We start from the raw sequence: 19,490 nt of genomic DNA, 5'->3' as shown, positions 1-19,490 counted from the left end.
AACCAAGAGTTGGAGTGGGGCATTAAAACTCCCGTGTCCTTGCACACCGGATATTTGATGGTCAAGGTACAGGAAGAGGAACAGTACAAGTCAGATACTGGGATATTATATACAGCGTGACAATAGATCCTAGACTGAACCGATGGTTTTTGGCAGCAAGTTCCTGCTGGATTCTGAATGACTGGCTTAGTACAACTATTCATGTGCGTGTATGAGGTGGACTTCAAGAGGGATGTGCATAATAAACTAAAAAAAATCCCCAATTCAACAGGACGCTGAACAGAGGCTTGGAAAGATGAGGAATTTTGTTTTTTATTGACATACTATGAGGCAAAACAAAACTGACACCATACAAAATAACTTTAAAAAAATATCATTCACATCATACCTTTGTCAGGATTTACAGCATTTTGAGCTTATGGGTTTCATGTCTTGAGGTGAACAAAACACTATGCTAACTCTTTAGTATTAGTCGTATATGTATATATATATATACACACATATATATATACACACAGGAAGAAACCCAAACAGAAACTGTTAGTTTTTTCATGAGTTTATTGCAAAAGTAGTGCAAACTATTTCACCTAGCAAGCTCTAAAACAAACTCAAAAGGACCCACTTCAAAACATGACAATAAATGCTCAAATTTCACAGCCTTAGAAGCTTCCTTCAACAGTTCTTCTCAACAAAGATAATTCCTCATCTGCACACGTTTGACATTTTACATTACTGGGGAAATGAAGAACTAGAAAACTGAGTCGTCAGACTGAACCAAACGTCCCAAATCAGCAGGCCACGTTTCACTTGGATTGGCAACTTTGGGTGCAATTCCTCCAGAGGGTTGCGGGTGTGCCATTGAGAACGCAACGTGGCCCGGCCTGGATCATGCTTTTTATTTGCTGGCCTGAATTGAAAAGATCAATAGGGCAGGGTTTGGTTTGGTTTCTTTTTGTTTTCTTCAGTTAACGAGTTGCTCACCTTTTCTTTCGGATTTGAGTTAAGAAAGCAGCACAAGCAAAAAAGGATTAAGGAACATGTATTGTCTGTTTTAGCAATGTAGTATCCTTTTCCTGAAGTGAACTAATAGGTTAAGCATACTTCTCCAGCACCCCCCGGCTATACAACGGAAGGTAAACCTTACACAAACTACGGCATTAAAACAAGAAAGGATACTACATCCTACAAGCTTAATAAAACACAACTCTCTAAATGCTACTGGGGTCCCCAAAAGCAAAACAGGTAGCTAGTAACAATATACTAAACAATTAATCAAAGCAAACAAGATGCTACATGAAAAAGGTAAAGGAACAAAATGCAGCATAATCAGGCTCTTTTCTTCTCTTGAGGTACCTATATAAATATTACCTTCTGCCCAAAGTACTATGGTTTTGTTAAAAAACTAAAGTCCTTGTTACGAGCCAATTGCAGGGCGTACATTATTACTGAGAAAGTGCAACAATGCTGATAATTCATATGCAGCATATTAAAGGATGATTAGGCTGTAGAAAATATAGCTAAGTATAGACCTGATGGAGCAGTTTTTATAAAATCTTTAAACAGGCGTTTCCCTAGTGTGACTCCCTAGTGTGACTCCCAAGTTTGAGTCTCTGCAGCAAAAAAAGCCATATGAAATAGCTTAAGTCCTGCTACTCAGGAATGTTGGTACTCTTCAATTCCATATATAGATTTTTTTTTAATATTAAAACTAAATACAATTTACAGAAAAGATTCCCTCTCTGTATTAGTTACTGGTATAAAGTCAAATTCTTCAAACTTCAAAAAATGATAGCACATCATAACTTAACATTTCTCCAAAAAGGAATTACTTTGAAGTAAAAAAAGGTTTACGTAGTAGAAAAAATGCATATAGTTGTAAACTGTTCAATACAAAACTGGAAAAAATCACTAACATCGCCTTCCCTTACTCATCATATGTACACCCACCCACCCTTTTCAGTGTCTTTATATACATACACACACACCTTGCCGATAGCATGTGTATATGTACATAAATGAAGAGGTATACATAAAAAGTTAGGGATGCACATTGTTAAAAATTAGTTATTGGATATTAATTTCTGTTCACATTATAAGAATTCTGCTGTGATACTGTACATGTTATGGTCTGATACACCAAAAATATATTTAAACTTTGATATTTAGCTTTGTTAAAACTACGTTCCATTGTTTCTTTTATTTCACTGTTAAAATTAGTTTGCTGCTGCTCATTAGATATGTCTTCTGATTGTTATGCATCGGGACTCAACACAAAGGCACAAGAATAAAACTCAAATACAAAAAACCAAAAAAAGGATTTTGGTTTGCAGAGTATTGCCTATGAAGAGGTCAGTCATCGCTTACTGTTTGGTCACTTTTCCCGATCTCATCGACAATTTGAGTAAATAGCACCCAACTGCTTAAATGAGGTAGATCCAAATCGGAAGGAAAGCTGGGTCCCCGACAACACTTGGTTTGCCATTAATTAAAAAGGTTGTAAGAATTGTGCCAGTCACGAGAAGTGAGCACGGTGGCACTATCTGGCAAAAGCACAGAACTCAAGGAAAGGTTCATAGACATACATTGAAACGGCGAATCATAATCCTCCTTCAGGCATGAATACATTTCAAATCAGGGGAAAAACAATTGGTTAGAAAACAAAAGGTTGAGATTTTAGGCTGCTGAATCTCTGCAGACTGCCACAGAAATGCACAAAAACCAAGTTTCTACAGAGCAACAGTGACAGCAAAGTCACAGCATATCTCTAAAAGCTTCCCTTTATTGATCAGGGGAGAAGACTTTTCCTTTTATCGTCTCAACTCCACAAGAACAACCTACTCCTGTTAAACTATTTTTGCATACTCTGGGAATCGACAAATTTAATATCTTGTTAAGGCTTAATTTAAAGTGGCATCACCACATAGCATCATGCAAGCATTTAACTATTTAAGATACATACAATGTATTTGAAACTCTACATCTACGTGAAGGCTCAGAAGTTATCAAGTGTAATGTGTTGAGTGAAGTTTGCCGTCTAAGAAACGTGGCGTTACAGGATGCAGCTGCCGTGTACAGATAGCGAGTTCTGACGAGCGCTGCCTGTAACAACCCAGCGCTGCACGGTTTACAGACTGCAAGCACGAGACAGTTCAACACGGATGCAACACAAAGGAATAAACTAATTACTAGACATTTAGTACCGCTTGAAGTGAGGCCCTTCTCAGGTTCTTTAAAAAAATAGTAAACTTTAAACGGTCATAAAAACCCTTTCCATCGAAGGGACAATACGAAACTTTTGAGCTAATTTTTGGTTCTTTTTCAGTTATTTTACAAAAATAAGAGGAAAACCTAGAAAAACTGTTTAAAACCAAGGGCTACAAATGCTCAGTAAATGCTTGTTACATCTGATCTATTGCACCTGAAGCGTACCAACGGTAAGAACGACTTGGAGAGAAACCATACATTCTTTTCCACCTCGCCCTCCCATGATCAGTCAACCACTTTGCTGCACAGAAATGGTCGTGGTTTTACAGAAGTTTTGCATAAACTTGATTGACATTTCAATGGTCCAAACGTTCTGCTGCCATCAAACTATGGACACTCTACAGAAGCCAATGACGTTGCACCAATTTGCCTGAGCGACACAACACTGCCACGATCTCGTATGTGCAAGAAACCTCCTCCCACCCTCCAAAACCCAGATTTGTAGGCTTGCCTCACATGAAGTTAGTCATTTAAGTGAACACGAAGAGTGACATTCCTTAGGACAGAGCACAGAAAAAATGTGAACAACAGTGCTCCTTTATGGCTAGTTTACATTTGCCTTTGGTTTTACAGACTATAAAACTACATTAACACTGATTTTACCTTGCCTGATCTGTCGTAAGAGATTAGGCCCCAGAAGTGAAAATAAATGTTGTTAATCTCTTACCACCAATCCCTTTTGAAAACCATTATTTTCCTGTCCATGTAAGCTTACAATATCTGCCTTATCACACAACCAGTTTGAAAACAAATCAGTATCTAAAGAAACAAAATGATCAACTACTTGCAGCTGCCTGGATCCAACTAATTAAGAAAAAAAAAGCAGAGGCTGGACATATTTGATTTAATCTGATTTTAATTAAGGGGTGTTTCTGGCGTTAAAACATTGATAAGAATAGTAGGCAAACTAAATCCATCAAGAGGTACTGAGACAAGTGGTTAGCAACCTTACTTTTCTTTTAAAAGATATTATCACTTGCACACAAGATGGACAGAAAAGGGCTCAATCCTCAATTGACATGAGTAGTCTTAAATAATCTGCAATGAATCTTCACATTTGATTAAAGGGCAGCAGCATCAGGCCTAATGCTTTTCTAAAGGAAAAAAAGAATTCAACACCAAAGGCTTGGAGCCGTGACAGTTAATGTAAATGTGGATGCCATTAACTTTAATGAGAGCTGGGAACAATTTTTAGATGATCTTTGATTGATTTGAGTTGTGGGTACACAAAAAGCCTGGGACCAGGCTACGTAGATGGAAATGTTAGTTTTCGCACCTTAGCCAGCAGAACTACGCCAGCAAAATCCTCTTGTGGGCACTGGCAGGTCACACCGACAGGAGCTTTTGTCACTGTCCCTTACAGTGTCTGCGGAGCTGGTGCCGCTACTTTGATAAAAGGACTCCTGGAAGCGTCTGTATGAACAGGCTCCACTGGCAGCAATGGGTCTGTAGCGCAGAGGAGCCCTTGGACTACAGACTCCAATGCCTGACAAATAACTCGCCGGTCCAGACACACTTGTGAAACTGGTGAGTGGTGCGTGTGACCTGTGTCAACATGCTGCACACGGAAACCTGGGAAGCGCAGAATTTGCCTGAACCCACGTAAAACTTAAAATACTCTTGCGAGACACTGAAGAGGCAGGAACAAAGGCCAGACACCTACCTTCCTAATCTTGCCCCGTGTTGAAATTCCCGGTCTGCACAATGGACTTGTCTTGTGTTGACTGGGAGATTTGCCGAGCTCTCGCAAAAAGCCAAAATGTTAATAAACAGCAACAAAAACACGCCTCTGCTGGGTGCCAGCCCTCATGTTGGCTGTCCCTGCTAGGCTTCAGGTGTCCCAGCAGGTTTTAGCTTCTCTTTATTTGTTGTAAAAGGGCCACTGATGAGTGACAGTCCATCTAGCAAATTAAGAGTAATTAATAGCGCTCTTGAAGGAGTTATGCTGGCTACTGGAACAAGTTACTAGCAAGGCTACATCCTGGGCTATGAACCCATTCTCTTGCCATTCTACAAAGCTCCAAGTCCAGGTCTTGGTTCACCCCACCAAGGGGTGGGAGATACCCGTGCCCCGGTCACAACCGTCCTGGGCAAGCAGAGTCGGTCTCTGGCGGTCTGGGGTGAAGCCAGGGGTAGGGAAATGAGGTTTTTGTGGAGTTGTCTGTTAGCCTTCTCCTTTGGGACAAGCCTTGTGACATGAGAAGGGTCAGCGTGTTGAGGGTTTGTGCTAGCAGGAGCTGTCTGCATCATCCTTCAGGGTCACTTGTCTATCCACCCCTAGAGCTAGTTAGTGTTGGCCATGTCCTTTCTAGCTAATCAGAAGCCACAGAGAAAACCCAAACCCCACCTGAACAAGTACATAGTGTTGCGAACAGTCTTATCTAGCTCCCCCATACCCCAAGTTCTTGGAAGATGGGCACGTGGTACAATGAGATGGCATCCTCTCCCTTTCATATAGGGGAGGGAGGCTTTCCTGTAGAGGTCCCCTCTTGGCACAGCCTCTCAGGTGATGATCTGGGCCTGACAACAACCAACTCTGGAAAAAGGTAGCAAGCATGATATGATGCTTGCATCAAAAATGGGCTTATTGTTCAAACACTCTTGCAGTGGACCCCTGGGTGGCACCTCTTCCAGAGCCAGTACAGTGTGTGGCAACTGGATCCATAACACAAGAGGTAGTGAAATGTTTAGTGGGAAGTTGCTATTGCACATGACACGTAGCCAAAATCTTATGCTCTGCACCAGGGGTAGGCAATCCCTGGCATGGGTGCCAAAGCAGGGCACACAAAGGCATTTTACTTGGCACACGTGCCTTGGGGTGGATAGCAGGGAAGGAGCCAGGGCAGCACTGCCACAACAAGGACTGGGCCCCTCGTGGCTCCCCCACCATCCGCTCCTGGCACGCCAACTTCTTACAAGTCAAAGTTGTGGGTGTTTTTGGCACTCTGCCCATAAAACGTTGCCAACCCCTGCTCTACGCTCGTCTGGGAGCTTTGCCCAAGTAAGGACTGTGTAAAAACCAAGTAAAAAGAATTCAGGAGTTTGATACTTGGCCAGCTTCCGTTTTGCAATTAAGCAATCGACTCAAGTATTTTTTTCATCTTTATATTTTATATTTAGCACCCGACAAAGTAAGCTGTTGCTTAGAAAGCTTGTGCATCTCTGAATTAGTTAATTTATAAGGTGCATCTCTACCCTACCTGCTGCCTATTTTTTTTTTTTTCCAGAGAAACTTATTTTTAATTGCAAGAAAGTGCATCCAACTGCCACTAGTAACTGTGGGGACCATGCCGAGGCACCTCAGGGACCGAGAACTGCAAAAAAGTAGAGAAACTTGATATACTTGCCTCCCAGGTGCCGATTTTTGTAGCTTAATGAGCCCAGACATTTGAAAACAACATTAACATTTAGAAATGTACTATAACCCAGTTGACCTTACTGTTAATAACCCGATAACATTTCTGGCAGCAGAGTGGTAGAACATCAAACAAGAAGCTTGTCAGGATTCATTTGTAAACAAGTTATGATGCATTAACAGTTTTCTACAGCTCAGCTTCAGATAGTTTAAAGCACCTTTAGTAAGTGTGTACTTATTTCAAGAGTGAATTATGGACAAGGCCTTGCACATTCCTGACACAGAAAGTAATCTCAAGAGAACATCTTCCAGACATTTTGTTTCATTTAAAATGTATCAGTCATGATTTGAGTAGGGAATATATATTTGCAGTGTTACAGTCAAGTAAAATTACTTAAAAAGTATTTTAGAAAAATAGTCTAATGTTATTTTTTTGCCTCAGGTTCAAAATATAAAATTTCAAGCACCTTCATGTCACCTTTAGTTAAAACATGATATACTTCTCCAGCAAATGGCAAAAGCATAAAAACAATTTTCATTTGGAAACAGCAATATGGAAACTGTACTACTAGGATTGCTGACAGCTGTTTTAAGGGTATCACTGTTAATTAATCCAGAACAAAGAGGAACATGCCAGACTTGTAAAGTTATCATCCTCGCTATTTCCCAAACTTCCCGACAGACAGCATCCCGACAACATTTGTTCCTCCAACATGCCCCTTACTTGACAGAATAAGTGGGAAGCAGACGCTAAGATGACAATGTGGCACGCTAACACTCAAGCCGGAAGCAAACAAACAACAATGCAGTTCATCGGGGAAGATTTTGGCGGTTCACAATGAATGGTAGTTGCATTTTAAGAACAAATATTAATCTGTGGAAGAATACAGGAGGTAGCCTTTAACTGCATCTGCTTGCTAACTAAAGAATATTAGCAAATCACTCTCTGTAGTGACCTGGCAAAGCCAATACATTCACTTCAATATTTTAGAAAAAGAAGCAACATGGAAAAACAGCCGAAGCACACTTTCAAATGTGCTACATGTCACACCACACGCACGCAAAAAAACATAACTTTGAGATTAAAAAAAGGACATACGTATTCCTTTGAGGCTTTCCATTATAGTACATCACCTTAGAGCTGGGAGCAGAGATGTCTTGTGTGTAGCACACTACCGGTATGCAGCAACAGCAGTGCTGTAGTTCGTGTCTCTCCTACCCATAAGGGTTAATGAAGGAAATGACAATTGATTCAATACATTAAACTGATGGCTTTCTAATGCAAGAGACCAAGGAGGCAACAACGCTAGCAAATTTCCTCGGTCAAAGCATCAGAAAAACCGACGATACAGGAAAATCCTGCACCAGGAGAGAAACAGACTCGCGGTCTCTTCCATCTCTATGATTTTATTAACGTTGCCTCACAGACTAGCAGACTGGTTCCCTTATAACAGCGGTTCTGAACAAAAAATTCATTTCCCATTGAAAGGGGGTATGTGAAGTCTCAATCCGAGACCAAGGGGCATGCCGACTGAAAAAGGTTCAGAACCGCTGCCTTATAATCTGATGCCAGAGTCAAGTGGTGGAAAGAGACAGAAAAAACGTATTACAAAGCTATGTTTAATAGAATAGATATTAATGTTTTAGCTAACTAATATTAATAGTAAGGATAGGTATTTAAATACTTTACAGGCAATATGCATATTGATAGCTTAAAAACTGTTCTTATACTTTGTACCAAAATGTGCATAAAGGAGAGAGGAGCAAAGGAGAAAGATCATGTAAATAAAGAAAAAACTATTTCCATACGACCAATGAACACCTGTGCCTGGTGGACATATCCAGCATACACAAAACAAGAACATGTCATAACCGTGACCCTACAGCTTCTATTTCAATACTGTAAAATCCGGCAGTATTTCCAAGATATAAATACAAAATTAATGATACCCAGAACATTTCATGTTTGCTATTCATAGCACTATTTACAGTATTTGCAACCATCTACAGCAGATGCAAAAGGAAGTCTGGTACAGTAAAAAAAAAGAAAAAGTAAAAAAAAAAAAATCAGTGCAATTACTCCTACTTGAAGGTTTCCTTAGAAAAGATTGCATGTACACAGAAGCAAATTACCGAATGGAATATAGAAGTAAAAAGTAGTGTATTAGAAATCAGAGACAGTCACACCAAAGTGACAACTAAACTGAAGGAGACGTTATTTTAGGAAAAGTATATTCCAAATGGAAAAAACAAAAACAAAACCAGAAAAAAATTGCCATGTGGTTATTCAGTGCGAAACACAGGGAGCGCGAGAACTTATTCAGCATTCCTTTTGTCACGTGAACAAGATTTCCTATAAAAATGTCCTATGGCTTACCTATACCACCAAAAGTGACCCCCAGATTATGTGAAAACAGAAGGCTCTTTCCATCTGCATCTCCAAATAAATGTCCTAATTCTGCATTTGTAATTCAGGCAAAACATTTATGGACTTCACTTATGCAGAACACCCACTAAAGGTTGTAACATTGACCTGTTTTGGTCATAAAGTATTGGGTATTATTTCTTAGAAAGAAGGCAAATTTCAAATCATGCACTGCAACATTCAGCAATCCACTTAATTTTCAAGGGTGTGGTAAAAGTGGGAAGCAAGCAAATTCAAGGCTTTCTTCCTTCTCCTGATCTCAATGAAGAGAAAGAAAATTTGCTAGCAACTTAGATGGAAAAGAACCAGGGCTTCAACGGTGCGGTGCACAGTACTGCCTAATTTCAGGAATATGCTTCTGTGATCCACAAGCACAAAAGGAAAGCAAGTGATCCAGCAGTATGCATGCAGTGCACTTCAGGTTACAATCTGATCTCTAGTATCCAAGTCTCTGCATGCACATTCAAATTAGACTGTGGGGGAAATTTTCAAATGCACCCGATTGTTCAGGAAGCCTAAATCCTATTTTTTAAAAGTGATATGGCCATTTAAGAAATCTAAATGACCAAGTCCAATGTTCAAAAATGAGTTTAAACCTTTTGAAAATTTATCCTTCATCTTAATTATACATGAAACATGCTAAGAGAACTACTACAATTTTTAAAGCAAACGTTGTGTTAGATGCTGCATTTAAAACTGCATGAAGACCACAAGAAACAATTAAAGTCTTTTTCTGATTCCAGAATTGGGCAAATTGTTTGAAGGAAATGTATAGGGGTAAAAAATAATTACACGGTGGGATTTTTCTTAACATAATTATGTACGTTTTCAAGCTGACTCCAACGGATGTACAAACAATGCCTCCTTATGACTTGGACAATTAATAAAAGCCCCCTGAAGGTTTTTCACCTGATCAATCTAGAAACATGCAAAGTTGCTGTCCATTTATTTAAATGATCTTCCCCCTACGCAACAGACTGTTCAAACATTAGAGTGAAAGTATTCAAGCTTGAATCAAGCCAAAAATACAAAAAGCTAACAAAGAAAACTGACCAGACTGTGTGTTTGAGTGCAAAGTTGGGAAGGGGAGGTTTAACAGACTGGGCTGCAAGGGGCTGATGGCTCTACCCCTTTTTCTAACGCTGGCTGTCACAGCATTGCCTCCTTAACAACCGTCACGTGTTCCAGGAGGCACTGGGACTCTAAGGCTACAGACAGACAACAACACGCAGCAGTTTGAAAGCAGGCTGCATAGCAATTTTTTCACTGTCTGTTCGTACCCTTAAGTACGTGAAAGGCAAACTAGTGACCTGGCCCTGAATGAAATAGGACTAACTTCCATTTACCACGAAGTAAGACCAGGCAAACAACAGTCACCTCGGAGCAGCTACTGCACTGGAAGTCCCTGCTCCTACCTCTGACATCACTATATTTTGCTCGTCTGTCCCTACCCTGAGCTAGTCAATTGGGGCCATACCGCCTTCCCCTCTCCCTCTAAACAGCTGATGTACCTAAAAGGCACAGCAGAGCCCAAAGGTAGTTTTGTATCTAGCTTTATTTTGTTAAATGGCCTATATTAAGTGTTTGATCTTTGCTGGTATTGTTTTGCACCTTTGGATAGCAGCACTTGTTACTGTGTTTCAAGAGCGTTGCTATTTTAGTACAGGTAAGGCAGGAAAATAAATTGCAGCTTTCAACTCAGGCTTTTTTGCTTAGTCTCTCCTCCTCCCCAAACACTCCCCTCCCCAAATTAAGGCTTAATCCATCCAACACTTTTTGACACCTTTGTCTTCATAAGAATCTTCTTCTAGAAATACATTGTTAACAAAAGGAGCTGATACTGATGGCCGTACAACCTGCCTTCTGTATGATGGGTGATGGCCAGTATAAGCTTCCCCCGTTGTTTCTGTACTGGAAGGACAACCCCAGAGGGGCGAGGGGAATTCAAACACCACGGCCCATTCTACACTTGTTTTTTTCTGATAAGTCTGCTAGCAAGACGGTAAATTTTATATCAGCTGTTAAATCAAAATGAAAAAACCATTGCCAGCAACGCAACTGAGCAGAACTGGCGTCATGCAGCAGGATCTGGTCTCACCTTCCCCGACTTGAGTCAGGTAAACTTTTTACATGGGCCAAAGAACTGCAGATGATAAAATCCTTTTGGTTACTGCTGACCTGAGCTGAATTTCAACTAGCGACTTAGTGGTTAAAACTACCAGCCTTCACAAAGACTTCAATAGCAATGGTAGACATGACAATCCTAAACTTCCCATGCATGGTAATTCATCACATTATTCTCCCTTGGCTCTTTGGGAGAATATTTTCTAATAGTCTATGCAGATGAGTTTTCATGAGATACTGCTAATCTTACAAGAGCTGCTGCAGGAGAAGTAAACTGATATAGCAATAAAGGTGTATTATTAATTCACATGTTGCTGCTTAGATGCATGCTATTTATATTAAAAATCTGTATAGAAAACTGAGTTGCTGTACACACCTGGTGCCTATTTTACAAAGTGCACTGCCCATTAAAAATATGTTCTGTAAAACACTTTAAACAATTAAACTATTATGGGCTAATTCACTGTATTTTCTTTGGAAAAAAGCCTTTTTTAAAAATGTACAGTGTTTTAGCTGGAAGAAATCTGTAATAGGTAAAATTCCTTGGCCCTCAAACACTCATAGCTGTCTCACAGTGTTTATGTCCTTCACAATATGTGAGGGAACTACACACCAAATTCACACTCATGTCAATGGGACGTACAGGCAACAGGCAGCCTTTGGTAGAGGGTCTGCATAACGGTCTCATCCTCAAAACCCCCTCTGCACCTTTGCATTTGGGATATTTGGGCTGTATGTTAACATCTTTTGTAGAAGGGGAGGCGGGGGGCGAGAGCTAGTGTATCTGCACACCAATCCAGCAGCCAGGCAGTCCCGTTACAGAGCAGCAGCTGTTATTCTATCCCAGGGGATGGAACAGGAGACGTGAACGACTACACCCCAGCCTTGCGCCTGCTTGAGTTCAGGATGTGGGACTGAAGTGGATTGCACCCTTCTAACCTCATGGGGTTGCTCATCTCTGCCCCAGGTTTGTACAGAGGAGAAAGAGGAAGATGAACAACACCCTCAGAGGCTAAACTGTAATGAAAAGCCAACAGTATTTCAAATAAATGGCTAACACTTTAGTTATAAGAAATAATTCATACCACTAACTGCCAAATTAAAATGCTCAATCAATTTCTACACCTCAAATACCAGACAGGAAAGTGCAGCATGCCCGTAATGGAAGAGCTATTGCTGGTTACTCATCTTTGTTTCAATAGAGGCATTTGCAATCCGAGTAGAGAACAGAAAGATACAGAAAATGTGATTAATTACGTTTTCAGTTTTACCAGGATTATCAAGAGTAACTCTGGATAAGCCTGGCTTTAACTGAGAGCAGAATCTGACCCAATAATTTCAACAGAAAGACAGGAATAAAAAATTAGGACAATGTAAATTGAACTCAGCTATCAGGTGAACTTACACTTTTGTTTCAACTGAACAACACAGGCAACGGCATACTGAGCTGAGGAGCAGACCTGAATATGTACACAATGCTATGCACCTAAATCTTTCAGGCAGCAAAGGTTGGATATTTTCTGGCTTATTCAACAGCAACCAGTCCTAGTCTATCCATAATATGGCACGGACACTAGTACTGGATAAAGCTATTTTCCACCTCAGTGGCTGGAGGTAAATGTGCTTGCAACAGTGGCTAAATGGCTAAAGGAAAAAGAGGAAAGAGAAAGCTAAATGAATCAGTAGAAGAGAGTATAAGTAAAAAGTCTCTGTGCTTAACAAGTATTTGATTTAACCTACAAAAATATTAAACAAAAATCAGCAAACAACTTTGCAAATTTTTACCCACCCTCTTCTAAAATAGTTTATGCTGTCAAAGGTAGTGCAATGGTTTTTTACATGTATTCTGACTTATATGAACCCAGTGTGCAAACTAACAAGCACGCATGTATAATAACTATCAGTTCAGTTAATGCTTCTTCTAAGAGAATGGCAACCCCCCGCCAAAAAATTTCAACTTATTATTGACCTTATACAAAACAGACTTTCACCTTCCTCCACAAGTAAACTTCAGTTTCCTAAGAGTTATTTTTACTGCATAGATTCTATAATTTTTGCCTAGTTATAACCAGTAAATCACTCTAGTCTATTAAAAATGCTGCTTCACCGAAAATGAACACATAAATAAAAAAATGTTTTGTGCTTGAATGGATGTTGAATGTTGGTCTCATGTGCGCATTTTTGAACTAGACAGGTAAAACCTGCCATGTTGTGTGCACACGTAAAGAGTCTTTCTAGAAATTTCAAGCTATAAAATATACACTGAATGCATCTCTGAACTGTTACATCAAAGCCAATTGCATATTACTGTATTTGAATAGTAACATCCCCACTCTAAGGTTTTAATGTCTAAAATCCAAAGCATTCTTGATATGTTAACAGAAATACGATGAGCACTCCTTAGTAAATAAAAATAAATAATAGCCTCTAGTCTATCACATTAATACTGTGAAACATATAAAATTTACATTAATTCAAATAAAACAGTGAAAAAGGATTGTACTGTATCACCACAGACCCGTATTCTTTAGAAACTTTGGAAAGTAAGTAAGTGTCACTGCCCTATAGGACAAATTCTATAATTAGCTGTCAGTATGATTTAAAAAACTCTTTACAATATTTTTAAATGGCACATTTTCTTTTGCCAATCTAACTGTAGTTATTAAAGGTTTAGATACAAGTTTCCTTTTTTAATTTCATAATTCACTCTATGAAAAACATCTTTAAACGCAGCACAATAAAAGACATTCAAGAACAAACTTCAAAAAATACATTTGCCCTTAGACACAGAAAATTATCTTTGTAAGACAGTTGAGGACCAGAATTCTCTTTTTTTTTTTTCAGTTTGAAAATAAAAACTTTTGTAAAAGCACCCAGATTAATCAAAGCTTCATAAATATTCAGAGTGCTTTGCTTTCTTTTGTATTAAAAGCAAGCTCACAGCATTTTAGCCCATCAAGTTTGATATAAATCAGGTATTTCCAAATTAAAAACAATTAAAATGAATAGGAAACTAAATGATGAATTTTGTTTCATTTCTAGCCCTGAGATCACAGCTCTTGATCACAACTGTAAAACTTGGGTCTGTTTTCTGACAAGCAGCTTAAAGATTTGGCAAACCACATTTCCAACAATTGTGAGGTTTTGTACAAGTCTGTAGTTCAGAAATCAAGTCAGAAATTCTGGACGGAAGGCCTTCTTGAAAATGGAAAAAATAAAATACAGATGCATCACTCATTGCTGGCTGTCAGTGTAGCTTGGGCAACTGTTAGTCTAAGTGCAGCTGGTCTCATGTGAATCCAACTCTACCGAATCGCTAAACATTAAAACATGTCAAGCAAAGTACATGGTACGTAATGTGTCCTGGTGAACTTGAACTGCTTTAGCAAGTGCTTGATGATCTCTGCCATTACTCTGACCAGACGTGTGGCTTCCTTCAGCACTGAGAAGGGAAAGAAGAAAAGAATAAAGCCCCTTTTAATCTGACTCCCCTGAAATACAGGACTTTCACACGGAGCAAATAGCCAACAATTGAAAACACGGTTTTTAAAATACTTTTCCGAACTATGGAAAAGAACAAGAGGTAGATACTTTTGTTTTAGTCTGCCAGAACAATATCATAATTGTTCTTCTTTTTCAAACACTAGCATTTAGGGAAAGACAAAATGTACACAGAAGCTGTTAAGGGGGACACTACTGACCTCCACATTTAAGAAGTCCAATCCCTACTTGCTTTCAAACTTGTATTATTTTGCCACCACAGAATAACTCACCTATCATGTTCTTTATCCACCAGATGATACCTGGCTCTGAAGGCAACCAGGTGTGCATAGTATGCTGGTGCAGGGATGGAGACAGAACGAGTACAGCGTACATACGTATGACACAGCTGGTAGGTGAGAATCTGCAGTTCATCCGAAGAGAAACGATTGTCATCCCAAAGGACATGGTAGTGAGAAGGTCTGCTTGTTCCCTAAAGGCAGATCAGAGAGAATATTAAAAGGCATTTGGAAATGCTCAACTTCCCCATGTATTTAGGAATTCAAATACAATGCTCTGCCTCTACTGAACTGCAGGCTGTTCATTAGGCAGATTTCTCTTACCCAGCCTCCACCTGGATAGACAAGGGGTCACAAGCACTTTATGGCCTCTCCCTCCTATCACAGACCAAACTCCTGAAGAGTAGGTTAAAGACATAAATGAAGCGAAGTTGCAGTTATCTGCTGCTCACTGAAGGCTTTTCCCTTAGCTGAAATTCTCTTTGATGGACCGTTACTCTGAGGTGTGTTCACATGTACTCATATCTGCTCTCAGCTCTGTCCCATACTTCAAAGCAAACTCAGTGTAATGCAACAAAATCAAGGAAAGAACTGTTTTCCATTTCCCTGGTGTATAAAAATTCTATTTACACCAGTCAGGGTATAATGATTTCTGGGCCCAGCTCTTTATATTTCTGTGCATATCACAACACATCTTGACAAGCATTCATACTTCTACATTAGGGAAAGTGGTTGTTTACCTATTTTGCAGCCAAGATAACAGATTTAATGAGATCGTGGCAGGTAGATCCTTGATAAGGCAGAGCCAGGTGTCTTCCATTTTACCATCCTTCTTGCAGAAAAACATGCACATGTTGCACTTATACAACCATGCTACTACAGTGCAGCTCTGAGTGCTCTTCTAACGACTATGCCTTGTACTGGTGTTTCAGACTGCTACTACCTTGACATTAGTAGCCTGTTAGCTCAAATGACAGACTCATGCTTTTAGATTCAGAAGTCCAGGTTCAGTCCTTACACCTGATCCTAAAAAAAAAGCAGTTATCTTTGGCTATACTGTTTAAAAACTGGGGGGGAAAGCTAGAAATCCTGACCCTTAACATACCTGTCAGCACCATCTTGTTGTGTATTTCCATCTAACTAGGATAAAAAAAAAATACAGCTCTTTGTAGTAGCTGTCTTCAGTTTAAAGGGAAAGTTTAAAGTAAAGAAGTTGCGAAAAAGTGAGACTGTCCTCAGTATGGACAAAATTGGAGATGTCTTATAGGAGTCTTGTACAAGTCTTTTCCGTGCAACTTAAAACTGGTGGATAATCTATTGTTCACACTGAATATCTGGTACTTGTATAGTCACGTAAGCAAAATTGATATACAAATTATTTGAGACAACAAAGAAACCAATTTCAAGGCACTGAGTTGAGTTGTCACTTCAAGAAGGGTAAGCATTGTAAAAAGCGATGCACCCTTCAAAAATAATTCTAATAATCCAGCAAGTACTTCCCAAATTATCCTTTTTAGTTCTACGGTGAGACAGACATGATAAGATTACCTGTCCCAGAATTTCATCTGTGTTGCCCAAATTAAAAGATCCTATTGAAGTCCATATTATACTTGCACAACAGACCAGATAAGGACTCTACGCCAAGGCAATTCTGGGCAAAACACTAAGAGGTCACAGCATTCTAATCTGAACCCACGTTAAGTTTTCTTTTAATACAGAATTACAGCTGACCTTAAATATGACCTTTAAAGTGGGGGTAGGTAGGGTACAGGACCAGGAAAAGGACAAAAAGTTAAGTGGCAATAGATCTTCAAAACTATGACATAATTCAGATAAAACACCCACTTTCTCAGTGGGTCTGCTCCAGTTTTTTGTCCCTCCAAAAGTTTTTACAGCTCCAAAAGTGGGGTGGTACTCTCATTCAGATGAAAAAAAGATCCTTGCTTCAAAATGTAGACAGAAAGTCCATAAAAGGACAGAGCACGGGAAGTTTATGAGCTGTGAAATATAGGACATGTCTGATTTGTTTCCAGACTTTTGTGGAGTATTTTTGTTAGTTCTTATGACTACTTCCGAGAGATGGATCAGCATGGGAGATGGTGTAAGTGGAATGCTACAGCATACACTGCTTGTGCAGCAAGTGCACGAAGGACCACCAACAAATATGGTGGAAGATGAGGACACAAGTAAAGCATACCTGAATACCAGCATGACTACACAGGTAAAAGTCAAATTCTGATGGATGGGTGATTTTTGTGTCCACTGTCGTACCTGCAGGAATGTTTCCACTTTTTCCAACCTACAGGAACAGAATCAGAAGTCACAAATTACAACGAGGCACAGTACAATTTAGTTAATTTTTCCACTCCAGTAGACAGTAAAGAAATATCCAAGGAAAGGAACACCAAACGTATAACATAAAGAAGAATGCCCAAATGCAATTTTTCCCCCCAAAAAGCCTGAAATAAATGACTAGCAAAAATGAGTTAATTCAGCCTGCAGCCAGGAAATTAGATTTTTGTGGTTCAGATGCAACAAGAAAAAAAAACAGGTTTCACTAACACATTTCTTAGATCACTCGGAACATTCAACACCCGTTGATAACGTTTGGAGGAATTTTCCTGCAACTGGCTGGTCACCCCCCTTTCTCATCTTAATATCCTAGGGGGTATTATTCCACTGTTTACTTCTCCTCACAGCACCTGAAGAAGGGAAGAAGGTATATGGTTCCAGAGCAGCCCCCTCACCCTCCTCCCTAAACTTAAAGGTCAGAATTAAATGCAAAAGAGAACCCCACACCTTTTGGTTTTTCTGGATTTGCCAATTGGGATCAGATCAGCTATAGAGAAGTACACCTATATGTTAGTGCTGCAAGTAACCAAATGGAGTCTACTAAACTTCAAACCAACGTAGCTCCAATTCTACATCAGAAAAGGCTGATGCTAGGCCGAAGACAGGACACATTCAGAATTATGAGCTCAGGTTTAAAAGCAAGAAACTGCTCATCTCTAATGCCGAGTCCTTCACTGACCTTGGGGAACCACTTGTTTTACATTTCCTCCTCTGTAAAAAAAAAAAAGATGACACCCATACATAAAATAGATATGTACTTGCATACATGCCTTATAGGGATGTTGTGAAGTTTAGTTAATAATCTTCAAAATGTTTTATGAGTAAGTGGTAAAGTATGATGAAACATAACCTTAAATGGACTAGAAAAGTGAAAGACCATAGAACTAGCTAACATGGCTTTTCTAATACTAATGAACAGAAGCTCTGTTCTTGCTTCCAAGCTATCTAAAGAAACAACCAACATATGACGAAAGCAATAATGGATGAAAATATTTGAGCTGAAAAAAAAACACAAAACCCCCCAACAACCCTAACAGCAAAGGATCCAAGTGTGTACACAAGATGTAGACTTGCTGTTAGTGAATCTTTATTGCTGCAGTTTTCATTTTCTTTTTTAAACTTTGCATCATTTCTTTCTAAATAAGAAAGAAAATGAAAGTTTGTCTTAAAGCGAAAGCAGGAGGAAAGCCCCTAGGCCCCTGCAACACCATTGTTAGTGTTCAAATTTTTGCATATAAAATAGCAAGTTCAGAGGAAAAAATGTCTATAGCCTACACCAGCAAACTAGGCAGACACAAAGAGAACAAAGGGAAAAAAACAGGAACTATGGTCTGGTGGATAACCAGTGGAACTGGGACTCAGGAAGTATGGCTTCTACTTCCGTAACTGCCACTGACTTGTTATGTGACCGTTTACCAGTCACTTCCTATCCACTTCTCCCCCCACCACCTGCACCTATCTTCACTAGAGGCATTGTTTTGGGGAAGAGATTATCTCTTTTCACTGGCTACCCAGTTCCTAGCAAAAGGTCCTCAACTTTGCTGCAGCATCTTGGCACCAATATAATTAACAGGCACTTCACTTTTCTATTGTCCAAGTTCAGCAAGTTGTAAGATTTTACAGGCCATGTAAACCTAGAGTAGTGCTGAATTTACTTATGTAGACAAATGGTACATTCGATTCAGACCTTATTTTGGCTAATTCTGGGGTAGCTGGATACCAGTGCTGCCAACCACCTGCTCTATTTATGCAAGACAGCACTGACCGTCTGGGAGAGGCTCATCCTTTGTGGTAGGCAACTAGTGCTTAGGAAAAGTGCTGGGATTGACAACAGATTTATTGTCACACTAGCTTTGTTCCTCCTCCTTTTTTTAAACCTGGACCTAGACCAAGTAAGTTTCTCACTGTACACTATACAGAGTAAATAAAGGAGACTAAAAACTGCTGGTATTAATACCCCTCCCCATTCCCCTGCCTGCTTTAGCTGTATTCACCAGGAAGTCTAGGCAACAGTGGTTCAGATTCCCAACTTGAGACTAATAAGAAGAGGCCTATGTTGTCCTGCTTTCCTGATATCAAAAGGGAAGAAGTTAAGGTATGGTCAAAGGTTGTTCTGGCAGGGACATTTTCTTTCCACCTTATTTTGTCCTCTAGCCTCAGTTCCACTCCAGGGAGTATGGGAAAGAGATGA

At 39.6% G+C, this 19,490-nt stretch overlaps 1 protein-coding gene across 2 annotated transcripts in view; it reads right to left on the bottom strand.

Moving 5' to 3' along the window:
• Positions 1-287: 287 nt before the first annotated feature.
• AGO2 (argonaute RISC catalytic component 2) overlaps positions 288-19,490 on the bottom strand; it is an 87,338-nt gene continuing 68,135 nt past the window's right edge. For both annotated transcript variants that reach the window (XM_059723708.1, XM_059723709.1), the window contains exons 17-19: positions 17,145-17,246; positions 14,942-15,141; positions 288-14,610 (exon numbers count right to left, since the gene is read on the bottom strand). In XM_059723708.1, coding sequence (XP_059579691.1) covers positions 14,502-14,610; positions 14,942-15,141; positions 17,145-17,246 — 411 coding nt within the window. In that variant the 3' untranslated portion in view covers positions 288-14,501. The remainder of the gene's footprint in view (positions 14,611-14,941; positions 15,142-17,144; positions 17,247-19,490) is intronic.

This window comes from Alligator mississippiensis, chromosome 3 (genome assembly GCF_030867095.1).
Source record: "Alligator mississippiensis isolate rAllMis1 chromosome 3, rAllMis1, whole genome shotgun sequence".
NCBI classification, from domain to species: Eukaryota; Metazoa; Chordata; order Crocodylia; family Alligatoridae; genus Alligator; species Alligator mississippiensis.
Note: the sequence above shows the minus strand (reverse complement) of the source record. Positions and strands in the feature narration are given on the sequence as shown.